At 39.8% G+C, this 24,187-nt stretch overlaps 3 protein-coding genes across 3 annotated transcripts in view; all 3 read right to left on the bottom strand.

The window, feature by feature from the left end:
- kif13a (kinesin family member 13A) overlaps window positions 1–7,522 on the bottom strand; it is a 37,919-nt gene extending 30,397 nt beyond the window's left edge. Inside the window, exons 1-2 of the mRNA XM_053326605.1 lie at window positions 7,266–7,522; window positions 6,932–7,022 (exon numbers count right to left, since the gene is read on the bottom strand). Coding sequence (XP_053182580.1) covers window positions 6,932–7,022; window positions 7,266–7,320 — 146 coding nt within the window. The 5' untranslated portion in view covers window positions 7,321–7,522. The remainder of the gene's footprint in view (window positions 1–6,931; window positions 7,023–7,265) is intronic.
- A 1,392-nt stretch (window positions 7,523–8,914) lies between these two features.
- On the bottom strand, window positions 8,915–10,196 carry LOC128365968 (E3 ubiquitin-protein ligase NHLRC1-like). Its single transcript, XM_053326602.1, has one exon. It carries the CDS (start codon window positions 10,194–10,196, stop codon window positions 8,952–8,954), a length of 1,245 nt encoding a protein of 414 aa, XP_053182577.1. The 3' UTR covers window positions 8,915–8,951.
- A 2,424-nt stretch (window positions 10,197–12,620) lies between these two features.
- On the bottom strand, window positions 12,621–23,288 carry ptdss1a (phosphatidylserine synthase 1a). The gene is made up of 13 exons (XM_053326603.1): window positions 23,092–23,288; window positions 22,455–22,546; window positions 21,919–21,963; window positions 21,710–21,834; window positions 20,763–20,921; window positions 20,398–20,549; window positions 19,467–19,608; window positions 16,045–16,157; window positions 15,810–15,875; window positions 14,239–14,338; window positions 13,931–13,999; window positions 12,965–13,031; window positions 12,621–12,770 (listed from the first exon to the last, which is right to left on the bottom strand). Exons 1-13 carry the CDS (start codon window positions 23,271–23,273, stop codon window positions 12,676–12,678), a joined length of 1,407 nt encoding a protein of 468 aa, XP_053182578.1. The 5' UTR covers window positions 23,274–23,288; the 3' UTR covers window positions 12,621–12,675.
- Window positions 23,289–24,187: the final 899 nt, after the last annotated feature.

Here is a 24,187-nt window from a genome sequence, read left to right as displayed (position 1 = left end):
CATGAAGGTTATACAGATTCATCATCACTCATTGAGCAGGCTTTCCAAGGGTTCCTGATGACATAATCCTGCTGCTCAAATGGAATATGTAAATCACTTGGATGAAGTTCACCCCCCATTGAGATGACATTCACAGCATTCTTCTTTCTGCACACACACACACACACACACACACACACACACACACACACACACACACACACACACACTGTAGTTATGCCTCCTTTTGATCTGTGGTTGAAACTATTCCTCCGCCACCACTTGAAACCTCCTTCTTTGACTTTCTTTCCCCTGTTTAGACGTCAACATGCTTTAGACAATTACAATTCAACAAGCTCTGGAGACAAACACAATGCTCCGAGCTCCACACGTGTGTGTGTGTGCGTGTGTAAGTGATAGGTTACAGCGCACTGTGCTCTCACAGGCTGAGCTAACATTTCAAATCGTCTTCCTGTATGTTTAGAACAGAACACGCCGGTCCCCACCCGTTCAAACAGAGGTCACCCTGCTGCACAGAAAGACAGGAGAGCAGGAAAATGCCAAGCAGGGTTATAAAAGAGGGGGTGGGTCTCTTGTCTGACCAATTACACTCTAGATGATTTTAATGAAGTGCAACGTAAGATTGACCAGACTGTCTGTTTTATTCATTAGTGATTCCTGATCAAACATGACATCTGGTTGAAGTCAGAGGTTTACATGCAGGAAAGTATTTCAAAAACAGCAGTAAAAGAAGTTTCTAGCTCTGAATCCTGCAATGCAAACAATTACTGGACCTTTTTAAGCTTTATAACATTTCTAATGTAAATATACAACATCTTGGCTAATTAAAAGCAGCCCATATACTCCTTCTCCCTCACTGAAAAATGCAAAATCTATGAATGCTTAAATTTTAAAAGTTGAAATGCTCTCACTGTAAAGTCTGTTCTCAGTGTATGTGCCATGTAGGCTTCAAGTGTCCACATTCCACTTAATTTGCATAACGGACCATGATTGGCTCCTGATTGGATTGTTGTGATGTCACAAATCATACTTTTAAAGTACACGTCATACTCAGATTTTCAGATGAGCGTAGATAAACTTTCCACTTTTTTAGCAGATTGAAGTGTCAAACTCTGCACATTCATCATTCTGCACAGTGAAGCCCAAACATCCAAATGAAGAAAACATGAAGAAAGACACGCTTTTGATTGGAAGGGGACTTTTAAGTCTTTTTTTATGTTTGAAACAAATGCTTCCATGGGTCATTGTTTAACATGCTAAAATTAGCTTCTTACGAAAATATTTGGGGTGGCTGGGGATATCACTCATTAGGTCATCAACATAACTCCAGAACATTTCTGTGTCTTGGCAACTGCTGTCGTTAAGCAACCGTGGTAAACATGGAGGCAAGACAACCTACCAGCCTCATGAGTCAAAATTCCAAAATGAAAGCCAAGCTCAGGATTTCAAAAACAGCCTTAATGAATAGCACCGCCATCAGCAGTGCACATGATGATCACATCGACTTCTGTTTGGGACTTTGAAGTTTCAGTAACAAAACAGAACACAACATATGATGCAGGCAGGGTCTAATTTGATCTTCTCCAGCGTTTCTGACACCACTGTGACAAGCTGGGTCAGAAGGCCACGGGCCAGGTTGAGTGTACGCTACAATGCAGCGAGGGATACTGACCACATCTGCTCTAAATCCTTAAATCTGGTTTTCCTCAAAGGCAACACAACAAGCCAAAAAGAAAGTGAAGTTCATCAATTTGTTCAATATGGTAAAGCTCCCTCTCCAAAAGGAAATGAAGTGACACATTTACTACCAGGACACACCTCCTTTGACCCTGTCTACTTGCTGGATGTCACTTATCTGAATGGATCTGCTGTGTGGCTGTAAAGGACAATAGACAACAAAAGCCACAGTAAGCATGCTCCTAAAGTTTAAAACATATCACTAAAATCATTAACTGCAGAGATTAATATACCTATTATATTTATACAGTAGTTGCATGCTTGGACATTATGAAACTAATTGTTTTAGTTGCATGGCTTCACTCCCCTTAATGAGACTGCACTTGAGTCAAAATAAACCTCTCCCACCATGACATTAAATTCCTGTAAACACGAGTCAGCTTCATAACTTCAAAAAGGCCTCGCCTGAGAGAATCACATGAGAGAGAAAACCAGAATCTTTATGGTAGAAATGTCAGTTTTTTTTCTTTACGTAGACGTCCTTCAGAGAATGAGAAACCACATCTGAAATCAATGAGGCATAGGCCTGACAAAGAGGGAGGACGCCATCTTTTCTCAATTCCGGATGAAGATGTAAACAATGTCCCACCCTCTAAACAAACAGAGATCAAACCTCAAGGGATTACAATTGTTTTATCAGCAACACACAACACTTTCCCCTAATAGCACGCCTAAATGAAGTCACACAGAAAGAGTTGGGCTATGGTGTGTGTATTTTAGGCCGACTAACTCCGAGGAACGATGTCTTACTGAATGGAAAGGTTGATTATTGGCACATAGAGAGCAAAATGGAAAGACAAAGGGAACATTCCTGAGGGCAGCCAATGGACAAGGCAGCATTGTCATTTAGTTAAGGCTTGTTTTGGAAAGCATGATGACACTTAGTCATGTGTGAAGAGAAAATGTGACAGACCTCCAAAACTTTAACAACATCAGCGACTGTCATCACCGGTCAACACTTTTATCTAACAGAGGGGAAACTTGGTGTTTTTGACATCTGGGTATCATAAGGGTTAACAAACAAATACAGAGCATTAGAGGCTATCTGTAAAGACACACATGTTGACCACATTGGGTTGGTCTCTGGTGATAGAGATCAGTAGTGGGGGATGCAACCAAAGTTAGTTATGAGTCATGAGAAGAATGATGCCACTCATTCTGTAAAACATAATAAGGACATTATTATATTTTACATATATGAAATAAAAATGTATATAAATCTACAGGCAGACACTGATTAGCTTAGCAAAGCATAGCATAAAGACAAGAAACAGAGGTTGTTGTTGTTACACTTCAGGTTTTGTACATTTTAAACAAACTAGTGACTTTTAGAGGTTGTTATCTTTGAACACAGCCAGGCTAGCTGTTTCCCTCTGTTTCTAGTCTTTGGGCTAAGCCAGAGATGCTCTATAACAGAAGATTTGGGCCAATTGTATAAAATGGTATACACTTCCTGTCTCCTATGTAGGAATTGCACACATGAGAGTGGTAACACGAAAGCATTTAAAGTTGCAAAACTGTTTCTTCACACAGCAGCACTTTCACTTTTTTTAATAACTTTTTGAGCCTTTTAGCTTGTGCAGGACCTCACAACACAACATATGTCATAAATATATATTTGTTCAACATAATTCAAAAATATTGGAGCACAGTAGCCCTCCTAGTGGACGACTTTTTAATTGAAGCACATGTCCACAGCAGTAAGATAACAAAGTAAGCTAGATAACAGAGCCAAGTGGCGATAAACCCAAATGAGCTCTTGTAACCATTAGTGATAAGAAAGAGATTAGAGCAGAAATTACAAGCTCAGTTACAGACATTATCAGACAGAGACACACTGTCTTCCACTGATCGTCTTGATATGTTGGACTGCAGAGGAGTAGCAGCATAGGGGATGAGTCTTATTTTACCGCTACAAAGACACATCTTTAGTTAGCTACAACGAAAAAGAAAGACAAAAGACAGCACCTTTCTCTAACATAAACCAGCCTCTCTAAAAAGTTAGCTGTGGCTAGTTTTTGGCTTTGCCTGTGTATTAAGATGAAAATACACAGAAAGGATTTTCCCAAGACTTGATGGCCCTGTATTCAATTGTTGTACGAGGGGCATGCTGAGGCATGACAGATGTAATATGGCCCCATTGTGTTAGACGAAGGCTATTTTCTTGTCATGATGCTCCAGCACTCATCCCCTGTGCAGACAGCAGCCTCAGGTATTTCTCTGCCTCTCCACCCCCACCTTCATTGTGTCTAAACCCCACAGGAAAGCAGACTGGCGCGTGAAAACAAAACTACTTTCCCAGATTCCCATTTCAAGTATGCCAGTCATGCTAGCTTAACTGGCGGATGAAAGACGAGACTGAGAAATATGATTATGAACATTAAGGAAACTTAACCTGTCGCCCTGAAGTCACAACCCATGTTTCATTCGCCCACCACTGAGATTATTTCTCAGGGAACTAGGAGAGGGGGGTGGAGGTCACGAGTGTTGCTATAATGCATTGAAGGACAAAGAATGAGGCTCAGCCTTCAAAGCAACTCTCTTATATTTATTAAGTGATGTTATGTTTTGTTGGTGTTCTGTGGTCTCTGATTAAAATTACAAAACAAAAATACAATTTTCAATGTTTAATTTATAATCCAAGATGGAATGAATGGAAACAATGAAAAACCTGAAGCTGCCAAATTCACCCAACTAGTGCAGTATTTTTAGGTATTGAGCAAAATTACTGGAGAAAAAAAAAAAAAAAAGAGTCTGATCCAAAAAAAAAAGTCCAATCCTGTATTTCAAAATCTAGAGCCTGCGATTTACACAAGAGATCCATCTAATTCAGATGTGTCCGTCTCCATAAAAATAGCAATTACTGCCCAAGCATTCCCAAGAGAGAGAAAAAGTTCCCATGGTCTTGGGCCCTGTAGCCATAATTGGCAGACTAATACTCAACAAATCTGACATATTTCCAACACGCAGGAGCAGGTGTCTTCAAAACAAGGCAAAGTCTTAGCGAATAGGGTATCCCCTTCTGTGGCTCCACAAGCAGCAGAGAGGCAAATTATATGGTTTAAGAAAACCCTGGCAGCCTAAACACAGAGACCCAAAACACCAAAAGCACTAGCACTGAAATGTTAACAAGTAATTATGTGCCTGGGCTACACTATAGAATAGAAATGTGACATAATAAAACCAAATGTTCCAAGGTCATGGCCACTGTGGAGAAAATATTTACTAAAGGCCTGCAAATAGTTCAAATTAAGAAAATAGGTTTGTAAGAGTGAAAATACGTTTGTAAGAGTGAAAATGACCTCAAAGACTGTGTTCACACTGCAGGTAAAGCTGATTCAAATCTGTTTCCAATCTAGATTGGCTAAAAGTCGGATTTTGGCTTGCAGTCTGAACGCAGCCAAATTAACCCAGATACAGTCAAAGTGAACCCAGCAGAAAACATTTTATATCAATGTCTGAGTCTATGAAAGGAATCTCTGTGTGGCTGATACAACATCTAAATCAGATATGGAAACTTCCACTGAATGAAAATGTGAAATTTGTTTGTGTCTCAACAACATGGCAACAAGTAGCTGCGGAAAGATCCAGCGTCAGATCCAACAACTAATGACTTAGCTGAGAAAATATTGCAGATGCAATCATTCTGCATCTCTGTGGAATTATTGTGTCCTCGCTGACCTCTCACCCACAACAGCGTTTTGTTCTGTTGTTATGTGTCCTGTTCCACATGTTAGCTTTGAGTGTGATTTGTTTAATTGCCTGGAACGCTGCCATTGTGTGGCAATTTCTCTTCTGATAATTGCCTTAAATACAGGTTAATGTGTGGACCCGAGCTGCTGGGGGAGCAAGCTCATTACCATTTATAATGCTGACTGCTGATTACATGGAACAGCAAAGTGTTATACTTTAACAAGACTGGATGTGGGCCATGAGAAAAGCTTTGACTGCGGCATGTGTCTGATTCCTATGGCTTCATTTTCAGCGGTCACACTGCTGACTTTTACTGTAGCCTGAAGACTTGTTTGTTCATTTCAAATAATCAGAGAGAACATTATTTGAGTGAGAAATAAAAGATTTTTTCCCCTAAATGAGCATCTTTGCCGATTTATTTGCCCCTGTGGATAATCAGGTCAGTTGTCTAATCATGTGTGACACCTACAGCAGATGAGAGCAGCAAACCGAGCGCATATTTGCAGAAAATAGTCTTGTGTGAATAATATTGTAACTTCCCTCAAGTGCTGCTTACAGGCATGGCATTTCAATGGCTACACAACCATTATTAGCCTGTATATTGACTCCTAATTACAATGTGAGTGGATGTCACCTCTGGAAGCAGAAACTGCAGCTTTTTTTTTTTTTTTGCTGATCTTCAGTGTTGCCACAGCAGAGTGTGAAACATGAGAGGATGCTTAGCTCTCCTTTTGTCGCAGTGCTCTGTATACTTTTCTGCACTTTTTATCCATTAAAAAAATGCCCTGGTGTGGTCTTGAATGTAACATAACTTAAATTAGTTCCAACTCCGGGGATTTACAGTGATACCCTGAGGCTTGACATTAATCTGATCGCTCTTCATGTGTCAGACATGCTCAACTGCCTCTCCTTTCCGCTGAGTTTCAACATTAGACATGCAAAATATGAGGGTGTAATTATTATTATTATTATTATTATTATTATGCTGAGGTGAACACTTTTAGAAAGTTCACACAATTTACATAACATAATATCATGTTGCAAGCAGGTGGATGACAGGCGTGCCCTCAGCAGCAGCAGTGCAATGTGCCTCTTAAACTACTGCATTTTTCTGTTGGCATTTATAAAATGAAATTGTTTGAACTGAGGGTAAAAAGGGAGACGTGCAGGCTTTCTACTGTGTTTTCAGACATTAGAGCTGCACTTTATGTTATTGTATTATAACCTGGATGGGACCAAGTTCATGTTTTCTGCTCTTTCCCTGAGCTAAACAACCTTAACAGACATTTCCAAAACATCCAGAGTTCTCATAATGTGTGCAAGCTTTTTTTTCTTTTTTTTTAACTCTCCAGCAGTCAGACTAACCACAGAGAAGGGGGGGGGGGGGGTCTTAGATACAATAAGATCATTGCACTGTTTTGCTTGCTATGTGTGTCTATGTGCATATAAACAAGATTCATTTGCAAACAATAACAGCTGGCAGTGTTTCAACTTTGTTTACCTGTTCTCCCCTTTTGCATTTGAGGGTGGTGGGTGTAGGACTGTCTGGTTGTCCTCCATATCCACGACACATTTTGTATTCAGTTCAATTTCTGCAGAGAGAATAAGTTTGTTGGGAAAGTAAAGCACTTTGCGTGGGTGTGAATGGTAAAAAAAAAATCCTTGCTATGACTGTGTTAAAACTTTTCTCAAGCCTTAAGTTGAGGCTCATAATTCAGGCTGAAAGCAGCAATGGCGATGAAATAAAAAAAAAGTTGAGATGATAATGTAGCATTGACTCCGAGAAAGACAGAAATGCGAGTTTAGCAAAGAGAAACCACCATTGTCACACTCACCCCTGCGGTTCATGGGCCGAACTCTCACTGCAACTTTTACCTTTGTATCCGACATTTTCGTCCACTTTTTTTCACTCCCACCCTGTCTATGCTCCGAGCTATCAATGTACAGTCCCCCCGACGAGAAGCCCGGATTTCTGCCCGACCAAAAAGAAGGCAGCAGACTCTACTTAAACAAACCCCAAAAAAGTCCAGACCTCGAGGAGAAGAGATAGGAATGTGTTCATTTTTTCCCCTTTATATCCATCCGGGTTCGCTTCTTGTGCAAATCCAGCACTCTGCTCCAGCCCCAGACAGCATCCCCTGCACCGCCATCTTCCACTGGGAGCACGACTGCTCTCCTCTGGCAGACTGGAGACGGCTGTGCCAAAGAGGGGAAAGGATTTACGCACCGCGCCGCTCATTGGTGGCAGAGGGGAGAGGAGTCAGTGAGGCGGTATATGTTGATTTATGATCAACAGTATCTGGAGACGGTTTAGAGATAAAATTGGAAAAGGTTTAAAATGTCGATACAGTTAAATTATGAGCTATTTTTTTCCCTGTCACACACAGGTTTGTCTTTATTGTTCTGAGGATACCAATTAACTACTCCACCACATCTAAATGCCTAAACTGAACCTAAATCCAATTCTAACCTTAACCTTAAACCCAAATTTTAAATCTCTATTAGGCTACACCCCCTTGACACACACACACACACACACACAGACAGATAGACAGGCAGACAGATAGATAGACAGATAGACAGACAGACAGATAGATAGACAGACAGACAGAGATAGATAGATAGATAGATAGACAGACAGACAGACAGACAGACAGATAGATAGAATATCACGGTCAGTTTTACAGTTACATAAATTTACAATAATTTCCTACCCTAACTTTACCATCACCTTGCCTAACCCTAATCTTTAACATAACCTTAATTTTACCCTAGCAATAACCAGTAGCCCAAAAGTCAGCGTCATCATAATGAGGGACACAGCTTTTGTCCCAAATAGACAAGCTGCCCCCAATTAACTGGTTGTAAGTCTGAAATTTGTCCCCAAAAGCAGTCTATTAAAAAAATCATACACTTAAAAACTAGTTTGAGATTAATAATGGTAAATAAGATCAATATAGACAATAACAATACAAATGATGACATGAGCACAAATACTTTTGCACTCAAATAGTTTTTTCATTTTTTCATCCTACATGAATAATTGTATTATCAGTTGTAGTAAGACTGAATTTGACCAATTTCATCGAAAAACTATTTTGAAGGCAATATCAATAATAGGAAATAATAAATATTTGTATTATACTCTCTAGCAGCAGGGCAGTGGCTCACTTTATAAAAAATACCTGTGTAAAAAATATAAAATAACTTCATATTATATTTAAAATATAATTTACCTTTTTTACCTATTTTTTAAAGTGTTTTTTAGAAAAGGCAGGATGACTTCAACAAAAACATTAGTTTGACATGATTGCCTGACAAAAAGTCTTACAAAGTCAAAAAATGGTACCTGTATTTGAATTATGTACACAACAAAGCATTTAATAACACTCAATTTATTAAATTCACATTTATTATTTTCAATGTATGTAATTCATTAGATGTTATAAGTAGTTTTATTTCCAGGTAACTTTCACTACACCACATAATACAACAGTACTCAAACCCTGTTCTTACATTAGCTATTTCATGGGTCCACTTTCAGATTTAGAAGTGTAACTCTTCACCGTGTGGTCTCCACTGTCCAGAATGATGAGCATATTGTTCAATGACACAAGCCCACCTGGGCGGACAAGGTGGTCTCTCACAAGAGGAGTTAGGACTGGGTCGCTCTGGAGCTTCCGCAAACTCCAAATCATCCCCTGATTAGAGTCGATCACCAGCACATCTCCATCTCTGTCAAACGCCACACCTGACATGTTGAGCCAGACTGAGGTCTTTAGGGTCAAACTGAAACTGTCTGTCTGATAAAGGATATGGAAGTCTTTGGTAAACACTCTCAGCCTTGTGTGTTGGTGCTTCTCTGGTGGATGAGTGTCATCGATTAGATGCTCTATCACCGCTGTGTTCCCAGTCCCCCGGCAGCAGGCCACTGCTTTTGGATGCTGAAGATCTGAAACTACTATTTGATGCTGCTGAGTGGTACCATGAGTGTAGTCTACTTTAATGCAGGACAGTGTGCCGGCTTGGACATCAGAGACCAAGATGAGCCCACTGCTGTCTGTGTCCACACCCCATGGCAGCTGGAAGAAATCCTTAACCGTCAACACATGGTTCCCCCTGGAGGTGAAAACCTTCACAGCTTTGTCTCCTGCATCAGTCACCACCACATAACCACAGGGAATCACTGCGACATCCACTGGGTAACAGATATCGTCAGTGCCTTTTCCTCTACGCCCAAAACTGTGTAGCTTCTTACCCTTTGGGCTAAACACTGCCACCCTCTTCTCACCATCATGCGCCACCACTATTGTCCCAGAAGACCCCAAAACAGCTATTCCAGTGGGGTTGATAAGAGTCCCCCAACTGCCAAAAGCTGCGGAGAGGTACAGAGCCTTGGATCGCAAACCTGTGGCCAAACCAAGGGCTGCTTTTGGCCTGCGAGGTAGAACAGAGGATGTGGTACTCCGCAACAACAGCAGCTCCTGCAGGTCACTAAGAACCTGGCAGTGGGAGGTGCTGTCAACACTGCACAACTGTCGACAGAACGGGCACTCCAGCTTCCTCAGGAGAGGGTGGGACAGAGCCTTGATGCATTCCAGACAGAGTACATGGCCACAGGAAAGGTTCTGAGGTCTGCGCTCCCTCTGTTGAGTGCTAAACTTCTCGAAGCAGACTTTACACTCCAGCAAGTTGATCTGGATCTCTCTCAGAATCCCCTCAGGAATCAGGCTGCCACGACGCGGGGAACCAGGACTGCTGGTCATGACTACAAGATTCCTATGTTCTGTAAACCTACCTAAGATAGGTCATGGAGTGATGAAAAGAGAAAGAGCACTGCAACATTTTTGTCAGCACACTAAAGTCCTGTGCTGTAGGCCCAGAAGATCACGTGATATTTTGCAGGATACTGAGGCTCTCTGCTGCCCTCTTTGGGAAGTCAAGTCACACACAAGTTGGAGAGTTTAAAAGTGGTAATTTATATTTTGATCAGTGCAGACTTCTCTGACATATTCAAACACAGTAGAAGGCAGTAGCAAAAAAAATAAATACAATTCCTTATTTCATATGCATATCAAATATCAAAAGACAAAGATATGCCCAAATATTCACTGCTGTCACAACTAGGGTGAAAGGTGTTATGTTTTTTCTCTTTCAGCAGAATTCCTACATAAACGCCTGCTAATACTCATAATGTTTAAGACTATATGACATTTATTGCTGCTCTTTTCCCAGGGAAGATCAACTGTACCTTCAAATACATTCTTGTTATAGGTCGGCACATGGCAGCTATTTCAGTCTGTGAGTTTCACGGTGTGCAGACTGAGTGAAATATGATCTGAGACAGGCAGTGCTTGTGTCAGCCAATCCGGCGCTTCTTTGCTGCAGAGGAGCACTCTTCAGGGGTCAGGCAAGGTCATTCATAATTTCCTATTTTCAAGTACACAAATACCTTCCTACTTACATAAAGTAACAGTATAACAAGGATTTATTTAATGAGTAATAAAAATGTATTAGTTTATTGCTTTAAGTGGGATGTACTGGTGTTGCTGCCACTCTGAAGCCTCTTACCCATGTGCAGTCTATCCCTGAAATGTTCAAGAACATTTTCTGCACGATGTGAATAGAAACAGGAATCGATATTCAGGAACATTTCTACCGCTAATTTCCAATCTCAAGAGCTAGTAACACTTCAGTTCATTCCAATAATAACATCACAACGAGTTTAAGAGGAAATGTAAAACATTTTAATATGTTTCATTATTTCACAGTGAAAAATAACAGCACAAGAAATGTTCAGCAGACTTGTTTTGGCAAATTACGTCTAAATCCAGAGACAATGTACCATTTATAGTGTCTACCATGGGAGCCTGGTCCATTCCACAGAGGTCAACGTCTGGATTGTCAGGGATTATGAGGGATATATCTGTACTGAGATGATACTGACAGAGCAAATTAAAATAAACCTTTAATAAAGCACTCCAGAGCAGAAGAATTACACACAAAAGCTCAAAATTGTGTCTTCATACAAACTGAGAAAAGTTAGTAATAAAAAAAGAAGAACATGCATACAGGCACAAGGGTGAATTAAAATGTTACAATGACAGTGAAAGACAAAAAGTGACAATACTATTGCCCTGGTGTGTGTGGTGTAATACAATGATCCTTTGACTACATTTTCTTACTAAAAACACTTGATTTGACACACATGCAGATGCAATATATGCAATAACAAGAAGGTCGGCAGTAAAACAAAGTCACCCGCACGCAGACAGGTAGAGCCTTACAACACATGCAAGAATCTGAATAATTGCCCTCCATTATCAGTACAGTAAACAAGAAAAAAAAAATAGCAGCCACAGATGGACAGGGAGAATAAAATCACTCAAGGTCACAATGATTCACAAAATACTCAAAACATTACAAATGTACAGTATTTCCAAGAAGACATTCTGAAAAGTGCTTTAACGGTGTGCTTCGCTTTGTTCCAGGTCAAACACAAAACCTCAGTCAATTATCCTCCCCAGCTAAAGCCGCCTTGCATTGAAATCCTGTTCACATTCAAGTTATAAACATTAAACAGCGTGAACGTCTATTTGATGTAAACAGACAATAGATGACAAGATACTTATTAAAAAAAAAGACTTAAGCATTTCTATGCTATAGACATAGAGGCTCCAAGTAATGTGATAAATTGTACATAATGGCTTTCTATATATGTCTTGAACCAACATAATGTAGTTAAGGCTGGTGTAAACCAGTCAAATGCACATTAGCCATCAATGATATAGTGTATCATAGGATAAATGTTTGTAAATTATAGTTTATCAGCTACTATGATCATGCAGTCAAATCTAGAGTCGGCAGTTCTTTATTGCCATTTCTTTCTAACACACGCACGCAAAAATACTACTCGTCCTCTCGTTCTCTTTCACACACAGAAACCTGCAATCAGTGGTTTAGGAGCTTTTATGACTACAGCACACATTTTAGTGTGCTTCACTGTAGTCCAAGCCTTCTGTGCCCTCCTAATAAACACTGTATGGAGCTGTTCATCCACCACACACAGTCTCTCCAGTCTCCACTCCCTCTACTGTAGTTGGGGGGATTTCTAGACTTCACAATTACACCAGGGAATGGTCTTGTCTTTGTTTTTTTTACCTCCCTTTATCCAACCTGTGATCCTTCACACCCGGCTCCTCTGAGTGAGTTCAGGAGTCGCTCACCAGCCTCTGGCTCTGATTCCTACTGGCTGTCCAGGCCATTGATGGATTGGGTCTTTCCTGAGCCCTTTCCTCTCCGTCTGGTTATAGGACTGTCGCCGTCCAGCTCTGTCTCTCCTGACACACGAGGATAAAACACTCGAAATAAGTTCATAAAAAAGTGGGACTGAACTGCACATTTACAATATGAGTAACATACCATTTCAACACTAGGGGTCAGCCCCCCATAGTATAACAGCTGAAGACTGATGAATACATTAATAAGCACTTTTATGTGGTTGATGAACAACAGTGAAGTGAAGTTACTGTACCTTTAAATCCTTCTGAAAGGTGGTCAGCAGAGTCTGTGTAATAACTGTCCTCACATTCTGAGAGGCTCTGTGAAAGGAGAAGTTCAGGCACATGACACACATACCATTAACTACACAGAGAAAGTATAGCAGCTAGAAACAAAGTTAATATTCACTGAGGGAACACATAACATCGCAGGCTTCACATATCTGTAACGGCTTTTTGCCTTTCAGATATGAGAGCTGCTATACTCGTGCAATACTGGTTCGAATGTGGGATCAGTGGCACTGACTTGAAAAGTAATGATATAAAAGAAGAAAAGTGTTTTTTATTATTCAACAGTGATGGGGTTTTGTTTTTTTTGTTTTTTTTTACAATATCTTGCCACTGAAGCCTTAATTACCTTTCACAGTGAAACTCACAAAATGTTTTCTAACCAACTTCATAATGTATGAGAAAGGGAATTTCAGCAATGCAATTACGATAAATGGGACTCACATACATTTTTTATTTACTTAAATTCTGTATGAAAGCATTTTGCCTGATATTCATAATTCTAATCTTAGAGCCAGCATGAATGAAAATTGAAAATATAAAAAAGGAGTGCAGGTCTGACTTGTTGTTGAATGAGGGTTTCTTATCTTCACCTTTTTTGCCCCTTACTACAAAGGGGAAAATCATTTTTATAAAGTGCTCATCTCTTTACAAGTGTAATATAACTAGGTCTGATCCAATAGGTCTGGATTAAAGTGACAAGGGTAATTATTCAGACTTCAGGCCACTGTTATAATATTTACCTAAGTGGTCCGGAAGGGGCTTTTGTTTTAACACTTGTGCAGGTGTGTAAACAGACTGCAAACTAACTAATAGCTGCAGCAAATAGTTTCCAGGAGATAAAGCATTCCCAACAAGGTTAAAAGGTACAGTTAATCTGAGGCCAAATGAGCTGCATTTTATTAACATACCTTTTCAAAGACAAAACATACCTTTTCTCTTGGACCATAATTTTCAGCATACCAAACCATTCCATATAAGCACAGGAATGTGATGAAGGCCTAAAAACAGACAAACAGAAAGTTTAATGGATATAATGGATATAATGGATATAATGGATATAATCAATAACCTACTGCAGTAGTTAGTTAAAATGTGTTTAATGTTAAAACAGAAGGGTATGTATGTCTTTGATGTTATGGCAGTAATGTTAAAGCATGTTAGCCTTTTAATAACTGCAGAAGACCATGGTAACTCATTTAGACACAGAATAGTAATAATACTGTGATGCTGATCTTACCAAGCACACCAGCCAGAGGATCACATAGAGGATCTGTGTTTTTGAGAACAAGTCCTGTCCAAACTTAATACATGCCAAGGCCTCCAGGAAGGCTATTGCTCTGTTAATGGGGAGAAAAAACAAACAAGTGAAACCTCTGACCCACCTGTAATCAATTTTAAATTTCAGTACAAAAAACCCCCCCAAAAAAATTCAAAACAAGTATGCCATTTTCCCCCTATGCTCACTGCCTTGAACATTTGCTTAGTGAGATTTACAGCATTATAAAGTAAACTCTGTGGTGCCTGGACAAATATCACTGTTCACACCAAATAGTACACATTTGTCATGTTTAATCATCCATTCTTTATCTGCCCTTGACACCCTCACTGACTGATATGCACACCACAGGAATCCAACAGTTTGTATATTAATATGTAGTGTAATATAACTGACTTTTTGGGCCTCACTTGAAACCAAACTAGGTCAAAACCTTGTATATGGCTGGTGTGTGAAATTGAGGTCAGTGAGTTACAGGGGCAGTGTATAATGTGAATTCTTGGATATTAAATGCTGCCATTTTCTGTAGTGGTCCCAGTAGTATGTGCTCGGAAAGTGTACTGAAGTAGCATATCACATGACATGGCTACACTATGTTTGAGTAGAAAAAAAGATTATAAATGCAGTTGCAAAAACAATACTTCCCACTCATATCTTATGTTTTATTTGAAAGAAAACTTATTTTAATTCTGATTACAACTATTCGAATTACCTATCAATTAGCTGTCCCTACTCTTTCATCTGTTTCACTCTGTGCATGTCTCTAATTTTTCACTCTGCATTATGTGTTATGTCAGTGATGGTTATTTGGGTGATTTCACTGTGCGTTCTCTCTCATGCCTCTATTTGCCCTTTTTTCATCTTTTCCAGTCATTGATCATGGAGGTTGCAGAGGATATTGTAAATTGAAGTTTTGCCAGCATTTCAGGTTCAAATTCAGAAGGCTTATCTCCGCTGAGTTTCAAATCAAGCGCACCTGCAGGGCCACCACCCCACGTTAAACTGATATAACAGCTACATGAGTCGCATGTTTACCTGCAAGACTTGTGTTTTAATGCTGTTATTCATAATCTGTGATGTGAAAACATCAGAGAAATAAAAAGCTTGAGTTCATTTATAAAATCCATCACAGAGGATCTCTTCTACCAGCCACTGTCATCTCTGCCAGCTGCTGATCAATCACACTGGACAGTGGAGGAGGAAATGGTAAATAAGCTGGTACATGTTTGTTTAAACAGGAGTTTAGTCAAATTTGCTGTGTTTAACACTGGAGCTGAGAGCGTCAGAGCTCAGAGCAACAAACACAGTCACTCTGTGTCATACTGCTATCCTCTGCTTGCTTTATCTTATGATTCATTTTGAAAGAGAACCGGCCAACAAGGAAACTGAAACAATCGGCTGGCCAACTCATAGTGTAACTTCATTACTCATTCAATCACTCACTCACTCATAGCAGAGCACATATAGGACTGGTCTGTGGCCAGTAGACAACAATCCACATTAGTCAAGACAAACATTTAGGATTCACTTACCCAAACACCCAGCACTGGGTCCCAACTCTCTTGCACTGTGTGTCTGTAAGGTACGCGTAATACTGCCTGAGGCAAAAACAAACATAATGGAAACGTTAGCAAATTTCACTTGCAGTACTAGTCTGTCAAAATGTCGAAACAAGGACATGTAAAAAAACCAACATTAAAAAAATGTAACATCCGGCATTAGAAGTTTGTGGGACTCATTTTCTTGTTGGTAAAACAGTATTTTTACCTCACTGTTGGAGCTGTGATGATACCAATGAACAGGATCCGACACCAGCTAAGAGCGTGGCTCGCAGGGAAGATAAAAATGTGTTTGAGGAAGAAGGTGTTCAATTCTGTTAGCTGTGAACAAAGAGGGAGACAGAGAGAAGACAATAAAATGCAGTAGCAATATAACACTTATACTTTAAAGTAAATTAACATAAATACTTAAGATTTGATTCTAATCCATATATACAGCCATAAGCACCTTGTTTGCCCTTAGTCTGGTTCAGTGGTGCAACACATTCTCAATAGGATTGAAATCAGGTGACTGAGTTTGCCAATCAAGAACATTTTACTGTTTGGCCCTAGAAACCTTGTTCATTTGTATCTGTATGTTGAGGAACATTCTCCTGCTGCATCAACCTAAACCTGCAAGACTATGTTTATAAATCACACCACAGTTTCAACTCTGTTCACCCTCTAAGAATGAGAACATACTTAAACACACTCAAAGCTAAAAGTCAGCACTTTAATCTCATTGTTTCGATTCAAATTCAATGTGCTAGAGTACTAAGCCACAACAATGGATGTGTCACAGTGCTACTTCTTACGAACACTGTACTACTCTCAACTGGTGCTTGGTACGGCATTTCACATGAGGATTAAATATTATTTTAAGGGGGAGCAGTAAAGGGTTTATGTAGATTAAAGCAAAACACAGTTAACTCACAGAACAGCTGTTTAATTCTCATGCCATAATATAACATCATAATAATAATATTTCCATGGAAATATGTGTGAGGAATAGTACAGTAATAAAAGTGACCTGAATCCGATTTGTTCGCTCAAATGTGACCCATATCTGATTTGTTTCTGACAATGTGAACAGCACACTCCGTTTTTTAAAATAACCGGGTACGTATAAACGTAGCCTAAGAGTGGTCCACCATTCAACAATATTTGTATGTCCACACGGATGTGTTGGTGTCATGGCAGAAAAAGCACAGGTGCAACAAATAACATTTAATGACACCTCTTCAATTAACGTGCCAGTAAGCCACGTCAATGAGCTGAAACTGGCTGACTTAAAAGGAAAGAAGCCATTATTAACGTTATTAGTTAGACCTGACAACTCAGACTGTTTCCTGTGAATAAGGTTTGTTGGCAATGAGACTCACTGAAGTAGCACTTTATTAAAGGCAGATGCACTGAAACCAGTTCAGCCCTTAGTTAAAACATTCAGACAATGGTAACATTTGTGAAAGAAATATTCAGTACTGCGTGTAGTCTGCTCGACTTTGTGATTTCACTAATAAAAGTTTGAGCCTTTTTTCATAATATGTAGATAATTTCCGATAAAATAAAAATACAATATTTCTTACATTTTAGGGTTTTTATAATGTTGCTTGAAGATTGTTCAAAATATTTTCACTGGCAATGTTTACTGATTATTTAAAGAGGACATAACAAGCACATGTCCAGGTAATTCATATCCTGGGGCTCTACTGGAATATCTTTGCATGATTTACAGTTCAAAAATCTCTTTATTTTTTCTCCCATCTCTTTAAAAAGGCCCACTTGTGATGAGCATACTCTGTTTTGATTGGCCAGCTCTCAGAAGCTGCCCCTTGGCAGACTACCAGCAGCCCTGGAAGCCACATAGACAAACAATAGTAAAGGGGTATTCAATTAAAATTCACTGAGGTTCAATTTGTGAACATTTCCTCAAGTGACGGTCTGGAACATCATAATATCTGTGTTATTTTTCAGTAGCTTGAAGTAGCACTGTAGTTACAGCAGCATCTGTGTCTAGTGGGTAGATTGTAGACTGTCAAATTAATTTATTAGTATTTACACTGGGATTCAAATAAATAATCAAATAGATAAAATAACAATAAAAAAGAATAAGATAAATACATTTTCTTTTCTTATATCAAATAAAGATGGCATTTTAAAATATAGTGCATTACAGAAAGCTTTAGATTGTGCTTCTTAAATAAAGCTTAGTTTTATAAAAAATAAAAAATAACATAATAATAACAATAATATCTATTAACTTTATAAAAAAAATCTCAACACACATTAACTCTTTTCTCCGTGTGTATCTCACTGACAGTCGAGTCTCTGGTCTGTGAGTTTCTGAGGGCCGCTTCACTAGGTGAACATTAGGTATAGAATTAATCTGCAAATGCCCCAGTTCAAGATGAGATCAAACTTTTCTGTGAATGTCAGTTTTGTCTTTGTTTTTTGTCAGTGATCAGCAGTTGTTGATCACTTGTAGCCCTATCAGTTTAGAAGTGTGAGAAGTTAGGAGTTGATTGTGTTATAAAATTGTGGTAATCACTGCTATCAGAAGAAGTCATTCAGCATACAGTCATAAATGTGGTCAAGTAGTATGTGAGATTAACCGCAGAGAGCTACACAGACATGCACACACTTGACAAAACGCATGAGATAAATATGTGAGTGGACAATGCTAACAAGCTCTGAAACTATTTCAGCAACAAACGCTACAGAACAGTGGCTGTTTATGGGTGTGCATGAACAGTCTGACATTAATTTGACCGGGAAGTAGAGATGACACAGCAAATAGTGCATCCAGAGCATACTGAAGTCAGGGTTTTTACATACTTCCACCTCAAATTTTGGAATTTTGACCATGTTTAACATCACACATCTCTCATGGTAACAGTATTAAGAAAAAAATCACAAAGAGTATGTTATGTCCCCTTTAACAAAACTGAAAGTAACAGAAATTGGGACACTGACAGATTCCCTTTACAAAGCAAGTGGCACTTGGATTAACACACTGGCAGCAATAATAACAGGGCATTCTGAGGGACACTTTGTTCAAGTCCCTCTCATCTGCACTGAAAGATAATGAGAGGGTGGACTGCTGCAGTGTTATTCACTCATTTGGCCCGGAGCCTGCGTGGTTGAAACCAGTGGAGAGCAGCTCAACTGTCACCACGCTGAGCACAGCGGAGCCGTTCCCCGTCTCTTCAGCTATTTCTCAAAGACTGGTAATTACTATTAAAGCCTCAAGAGAGTTGGGAGCTGCCTGACTCAGGGCGAGAGGGTGGCAATTTTGCTTCATCAACACACAAAAATGAGGGAAACTGCAGCTTTCCTTACCATGGCAGCCACAGGCTACAACTTTAGCAGCCATAGTTGACTCAATTTCTCCATCCATGGTTTTCTCATTACCATTAATTGCTCCCGAGCAATCCAGCCTGTCTGTCACTCTTATGGGATTAGCTGTTAATGTGTAAACAGCAGGACACCAGGTCATTATATGGATCCACGTGAGACTAGGTTTTAGATTTCAACAACAGAGGAGGAAATTAGATTAGCCTGGACTTAACACCCACAACACACTGGATGATCCCCGACTAGTCAGCACTTAGTCACCATGGGATGGTGAAAGAGGATTTCTTACCGACCCACCTGCCAGATGATCATGAAGAGATAGACGCCTGCCACTCGCTGCAGGGAAGACTTGGGGTCAAGCCAGCGTACATAGGTCCAACTAGCTGGGGTAAACTGTAACGCAGCTCGTTTGATCTTCCCTGTGGTGGTGTGGATGTCCCTAGATGGGAAGCACAGAAGAAGGATTACAAAGACTTGCAGATAGACTTACAGTAAGTATTATGTTAGTGCAGTGTGCAACGTCAGATGAAAGTAAATCCATCACATTAATCATTCAAGTCCACTCCTCACTAATGAGAATGTGGATCAGATTTCAAAACAACAATTTATGCATTTTAACAGGTTATAGGAAATCCCTTGCTTGAGCTGAGTACACTTAATTAACCTGATGCAACAAAATAGTAAAACTAATTAAATATATTAGATATTGCTTACTTAACTAAAAGCTGTCTTACTAATTATGACTTCTTATGATTTCCTTGAATATTACAATCAAGTTACACTTTTATAACATGGATGAAAGGACATGAATGTTATCAATTAAGGTGAATGTAGCCACAATTCATGATGCACAAATAACAAAAAACTTGAAATTAATTTAAAAAAAAAAAGGTATAACATTGCACAAATTCTCATTACTTAAAGAAAGATCTGTTTTTAAAAATCTTTAAGATGTCATATCATCCTACAAAAGGTAGTTTTAATGAGGGTTTAATATGAGTTTATATCAAGGTAGCTTACATGGGCTGACAATATATTACTGTCTACAATAAAGGCTGATATAACTAAATCATGGCTGATCTCCAATATAAACCCTACTTCACCTTTTAAACACTAAATGACTCAAAAAAGGTAGGTACATCTCTGTTTGTACTGTTCACACAGCCTAACGATCAACACAAAACCAGATAAAATGGCCTTCTGTAATTTCCAGAATACAATGTCATACTTAATACTGGCCCAGTGGTAGGTCCTCATCTCCAGAAAGCGGCAGACAGTCATGCCAAGCCAGATGCCACCTCCATTGCACAGCAGGATATCCAGAATCACCTGGTCCCACCAGCACTCAGCAAAGTTAGGCAGCAGATGCATGAAGAATAGCTGTGGGAGGAGGATACAAGAAGGCTTTCTAAAACATACTTGGAGAACTGTGAAATGTTCAGCCTACTTTACTTAATGTATAAGTAATATTCTTGAGGGTGTAGGAAATCCATATCCATTATAAAGAGAAAGGAGACAGGGAGATACAGACAGTCAGACAGGGATTGACACATCACAGTATGCTGCTCTAGTGTCTGGTGTGTGCTGCTGTACCTCAGTCAGCTCCCAGGTAATACTGATGGTCCAGCAGAGGCCGTAGCTTCGAATGAGCAGGGCTTTCATACCCCAACCCCAAAAATGGCTGAATGCAAAGATGTCGAAATGGCTTAGGATTCTCTCCCAGGTGATGACATGGCAGTTCACAGCATATTCCTGTGGAGAGCAGCACAGATGCCCTCATTACAATGACTGATAATCCCCTGATAGTGAAGACAACTAGTGCGGGTAAAGCTGGGCTCAGACTACAGGAGTTTTAAAAGCCTGATTGATTTTGAAATCAGGTTGCATCACGCACATAAGGAGAACTTCACAGATGTTTTTCTCTCTATCTGAAACATGTACACACTACAAGATTTGAAAATAATGGCACATCACACACTACGGGATATTATTATCCCGCCTCGCTGCCTCACATGATCTCTTGGCAAGCAGATGTAAACAAAATGGAGGCTGACATGGTGCAACAACTTGCTTTAGACATGCTTTGCAGGGAGAAAAAAACAAAAGCAGAAGGATAAACGAGTCGAGAATTGGAGATGAGATTTTAACTGTCAGTGTTAATATCTGTCAACAGTATGATGTTTACAGTTGTTTGGCAACACTGCTGCTAAGACTTGTATCTCTCATTAGCTCTTGTGGTCACACTCTGAACATAGTGAAGCAATCATCCAGGTTTTAAATCCTGAATATCAAACATGTTTGAAGTTGTCGGTGCAATCCTGATGAGTCTGCAAGCTGTACAGGAAATTTAAGACTGAATCTGTAAAGTGGTCACATTACCAGATAATCTGAGCCGAACATCGGTACCAACTGAGGTCTCAGACCAGACTTCTCCTACTACTGTCAGCAGGGATACATCAGTCCAAAATTCCTGTAGTCTGAGCCCAGCTTAAATCAATCTGAATATAAATGTTCTTTTAGTGCAAGCCTATATCACTCACCATTATGTCCGCCTCTCTCTTGGCATAGCGCAGATTCGAGTCCAACCAGTACATTAGCTGCTTTACCTGCTGCCAGTTCAGGAAGATGATGAAGACCAGGAAGAGGAAGTAGAGGACACTCAGACCTTCACAGCAAGAGGACATGACATTCAGAAGGGAAAGTTCAAACATAAACACCCCCCCCCCCCCTCCCCCTATCCAATACTCACCAAAAACTATTCGCCATATTGCTGGATGTGGTCTGGTGAATGGACCTACAATGAGCACATAGAAAAAATATGTAAAAGATATAAACTACAACAAAAAAGAGTGGAAGAGTGGACAATAAACAGTTTAATCTGCTTTTCTTTGTGTTATTGTGACACAAATTCTCAGAACCCTGCACACTTCCCCTTTTTCATGCCAGCTGGTAGATATGATTTATGGCCTATTAGAGAGGTTGACATACCTATCATGAGAATGCCGGTCCTAACAATAGTGACTAAAAATGACAGATGATGCCATGCTGAAAGTGATTATTGACCCCACAATCTAAATATAGCTTCTTCACTCATGTAGTCAAGATACATTTAACTTAATCTTAATAAAATGTATTTATCTCATATTAAAAAGGTACTTATTGAGATTCTTTCTTGTTCTTAAGGCATAATGGTGGGAATTATTTACTGCCCTCAGACATAATGTGCTTAAAAATAAAGAAGCAAAAGCAAAAGAATAGCTACAGTGTGCTTGTTTCTTTGCTCACCATTTGGAAATGCCAAAACGCTGATGATGAGGAAGAAGGAGATGACCAGGATGAGCCCCACCCAGAGATTATTGTCAGGATGTCCATCATCTCTGCAGACACACAAAGCACAGAAACATTTCCAACCAGCAGTTACTATCATCATGTTGTGCTTTATCCTTTAAAACATGCCACATTTAAAAACCAGTCAGTCCTTTGTATCCCCCTCCACAGCTGTCTCAATTTGGATGAGGCTCATATATGTTCAAGTTTCAAACAGCAACAGCCCGACATTGCATTATGTTATATTTGTAGGGGCTTTACAAGGAGATACGCACTTTATTTGTATCGTTGTGACCGCTTTCCCTTGCTAGTTACATTGTTGTAGCTAATGCCAGCACAGGACGAAACAGTTGCCCATCACTGGACTAACATAACCTTACATAATACCTCCTTTCATTAGCTTATTAAGGTTTAATGACAGCAAGGGGAAAGTGGTCATCGCATTGCCTTCATGCGGGGTCGTTAAGTTACTTTCATCTAGAAAATCCATTAAAATAATAGCTACAAGCTAGCTGTTCTCCCCGTTGTACCTGGCACTGTCAAGAGCATCACTGCTAACCAAGCTAACCCTCCGAGGCTAACATTAGCGACTTACCTTGTGAAGGCGAAATACATCAAACTGAGAACCGTGCATGTCAGCAGCGTTATCGTGTGGGGCCTGTAGAAAAACTCTATGGTGATATCTTCAACCTGCTGCTCGTTTATCATTCGGAAATGCATCCTGTAATTCACATCATCTTTGCTCAAGGTATGGGACCCGCTATACACGGACGCCATAACCAAGGAAAGCAGCAGTAGGCAGCAGCAGCAGCAGCCGGGGGGGTAGTGTTCCTCCGGCCCCCAGAAGCAGACAACACAAACTCCCTACAATGCGACGGAAATGGCTGGCATTAATGTTTATCACATTGCAAACGCAGCGAGAAGCGTATGTAACGGCACTGAAAGGTGACACCCAAAGCAATGTGAGCAGGAGAGGGTTAAGGGGGAAGAAGACAGTTAGAGAGAAGTTGCCCACTTCAGGTTTTCATTGGCTTCCCAAGGCGGAAGAGTCCACGTGTCTCGCTTCCCTTCCTCCATCATGTGCTGCTATGATTGTTTATAGCATGACCTCCATGCCAGGCTTTTACAACCATGACAAATAAACACAGCCTGACTTATAAATCCACCTAATAATTAATTATCTGTCTAGAGCTGTAGCTTATGTTAGAGCTTACGTTAAAATGACAGTGTATCCTGTGTATGGGCTATGGGAACTACAGTAGTACAACAGTTCAGTTATGTGAAAGTCAAATGAATATCTTGCCTAGAATCCTACCTTCACTGAAAGGTAATTTGATCTAACATACAGTCTATGGTGGGTGGGTGTGTTTATCTCCCTCTTGTGGCCGCTCTTGGCTTCGTATGAAACCAAAAGAACATCCTTACTGCAGGGGTCTCTATTGCCCTATCAAGTCAACCACTGGACACCATGTTTATCAAGGTTTATTTATTTCATGTCTAGTAGCTGGGGAACACTAGCAGAGAGATCAGAATAATGACTAATTTCAGATAAAACCTTTAAAACTGTTTAGGTTGACCTTTTAAAAAATAATAATAATAACTTAAGAGCAGTGAAAACACTCTGAACACTGTTCTTTTAGTCTCAAATCGTATGACTTTTACCAAAATGCAAAAATAGAAAATATTTCAAC

The sequence above is a fragment of the Scomber japonicus genome, chromosome 10, assembly GCF_027409825.1.
Source record: "Scomber japonicus isolate fScoJap1 chromosome 10, fScoJap1.pri, whole genome shotgun sequence".
NCBI lineage: Eukaryota > Metazoa > Chordata > Actinopteri > Scombriformes > Scombridae > Scomber > Scomber japonicus.
Note: the sequence above shows the minus strand (reverse complement) of the source record. Positions and strands in the feature narration are given on the sequence as shown.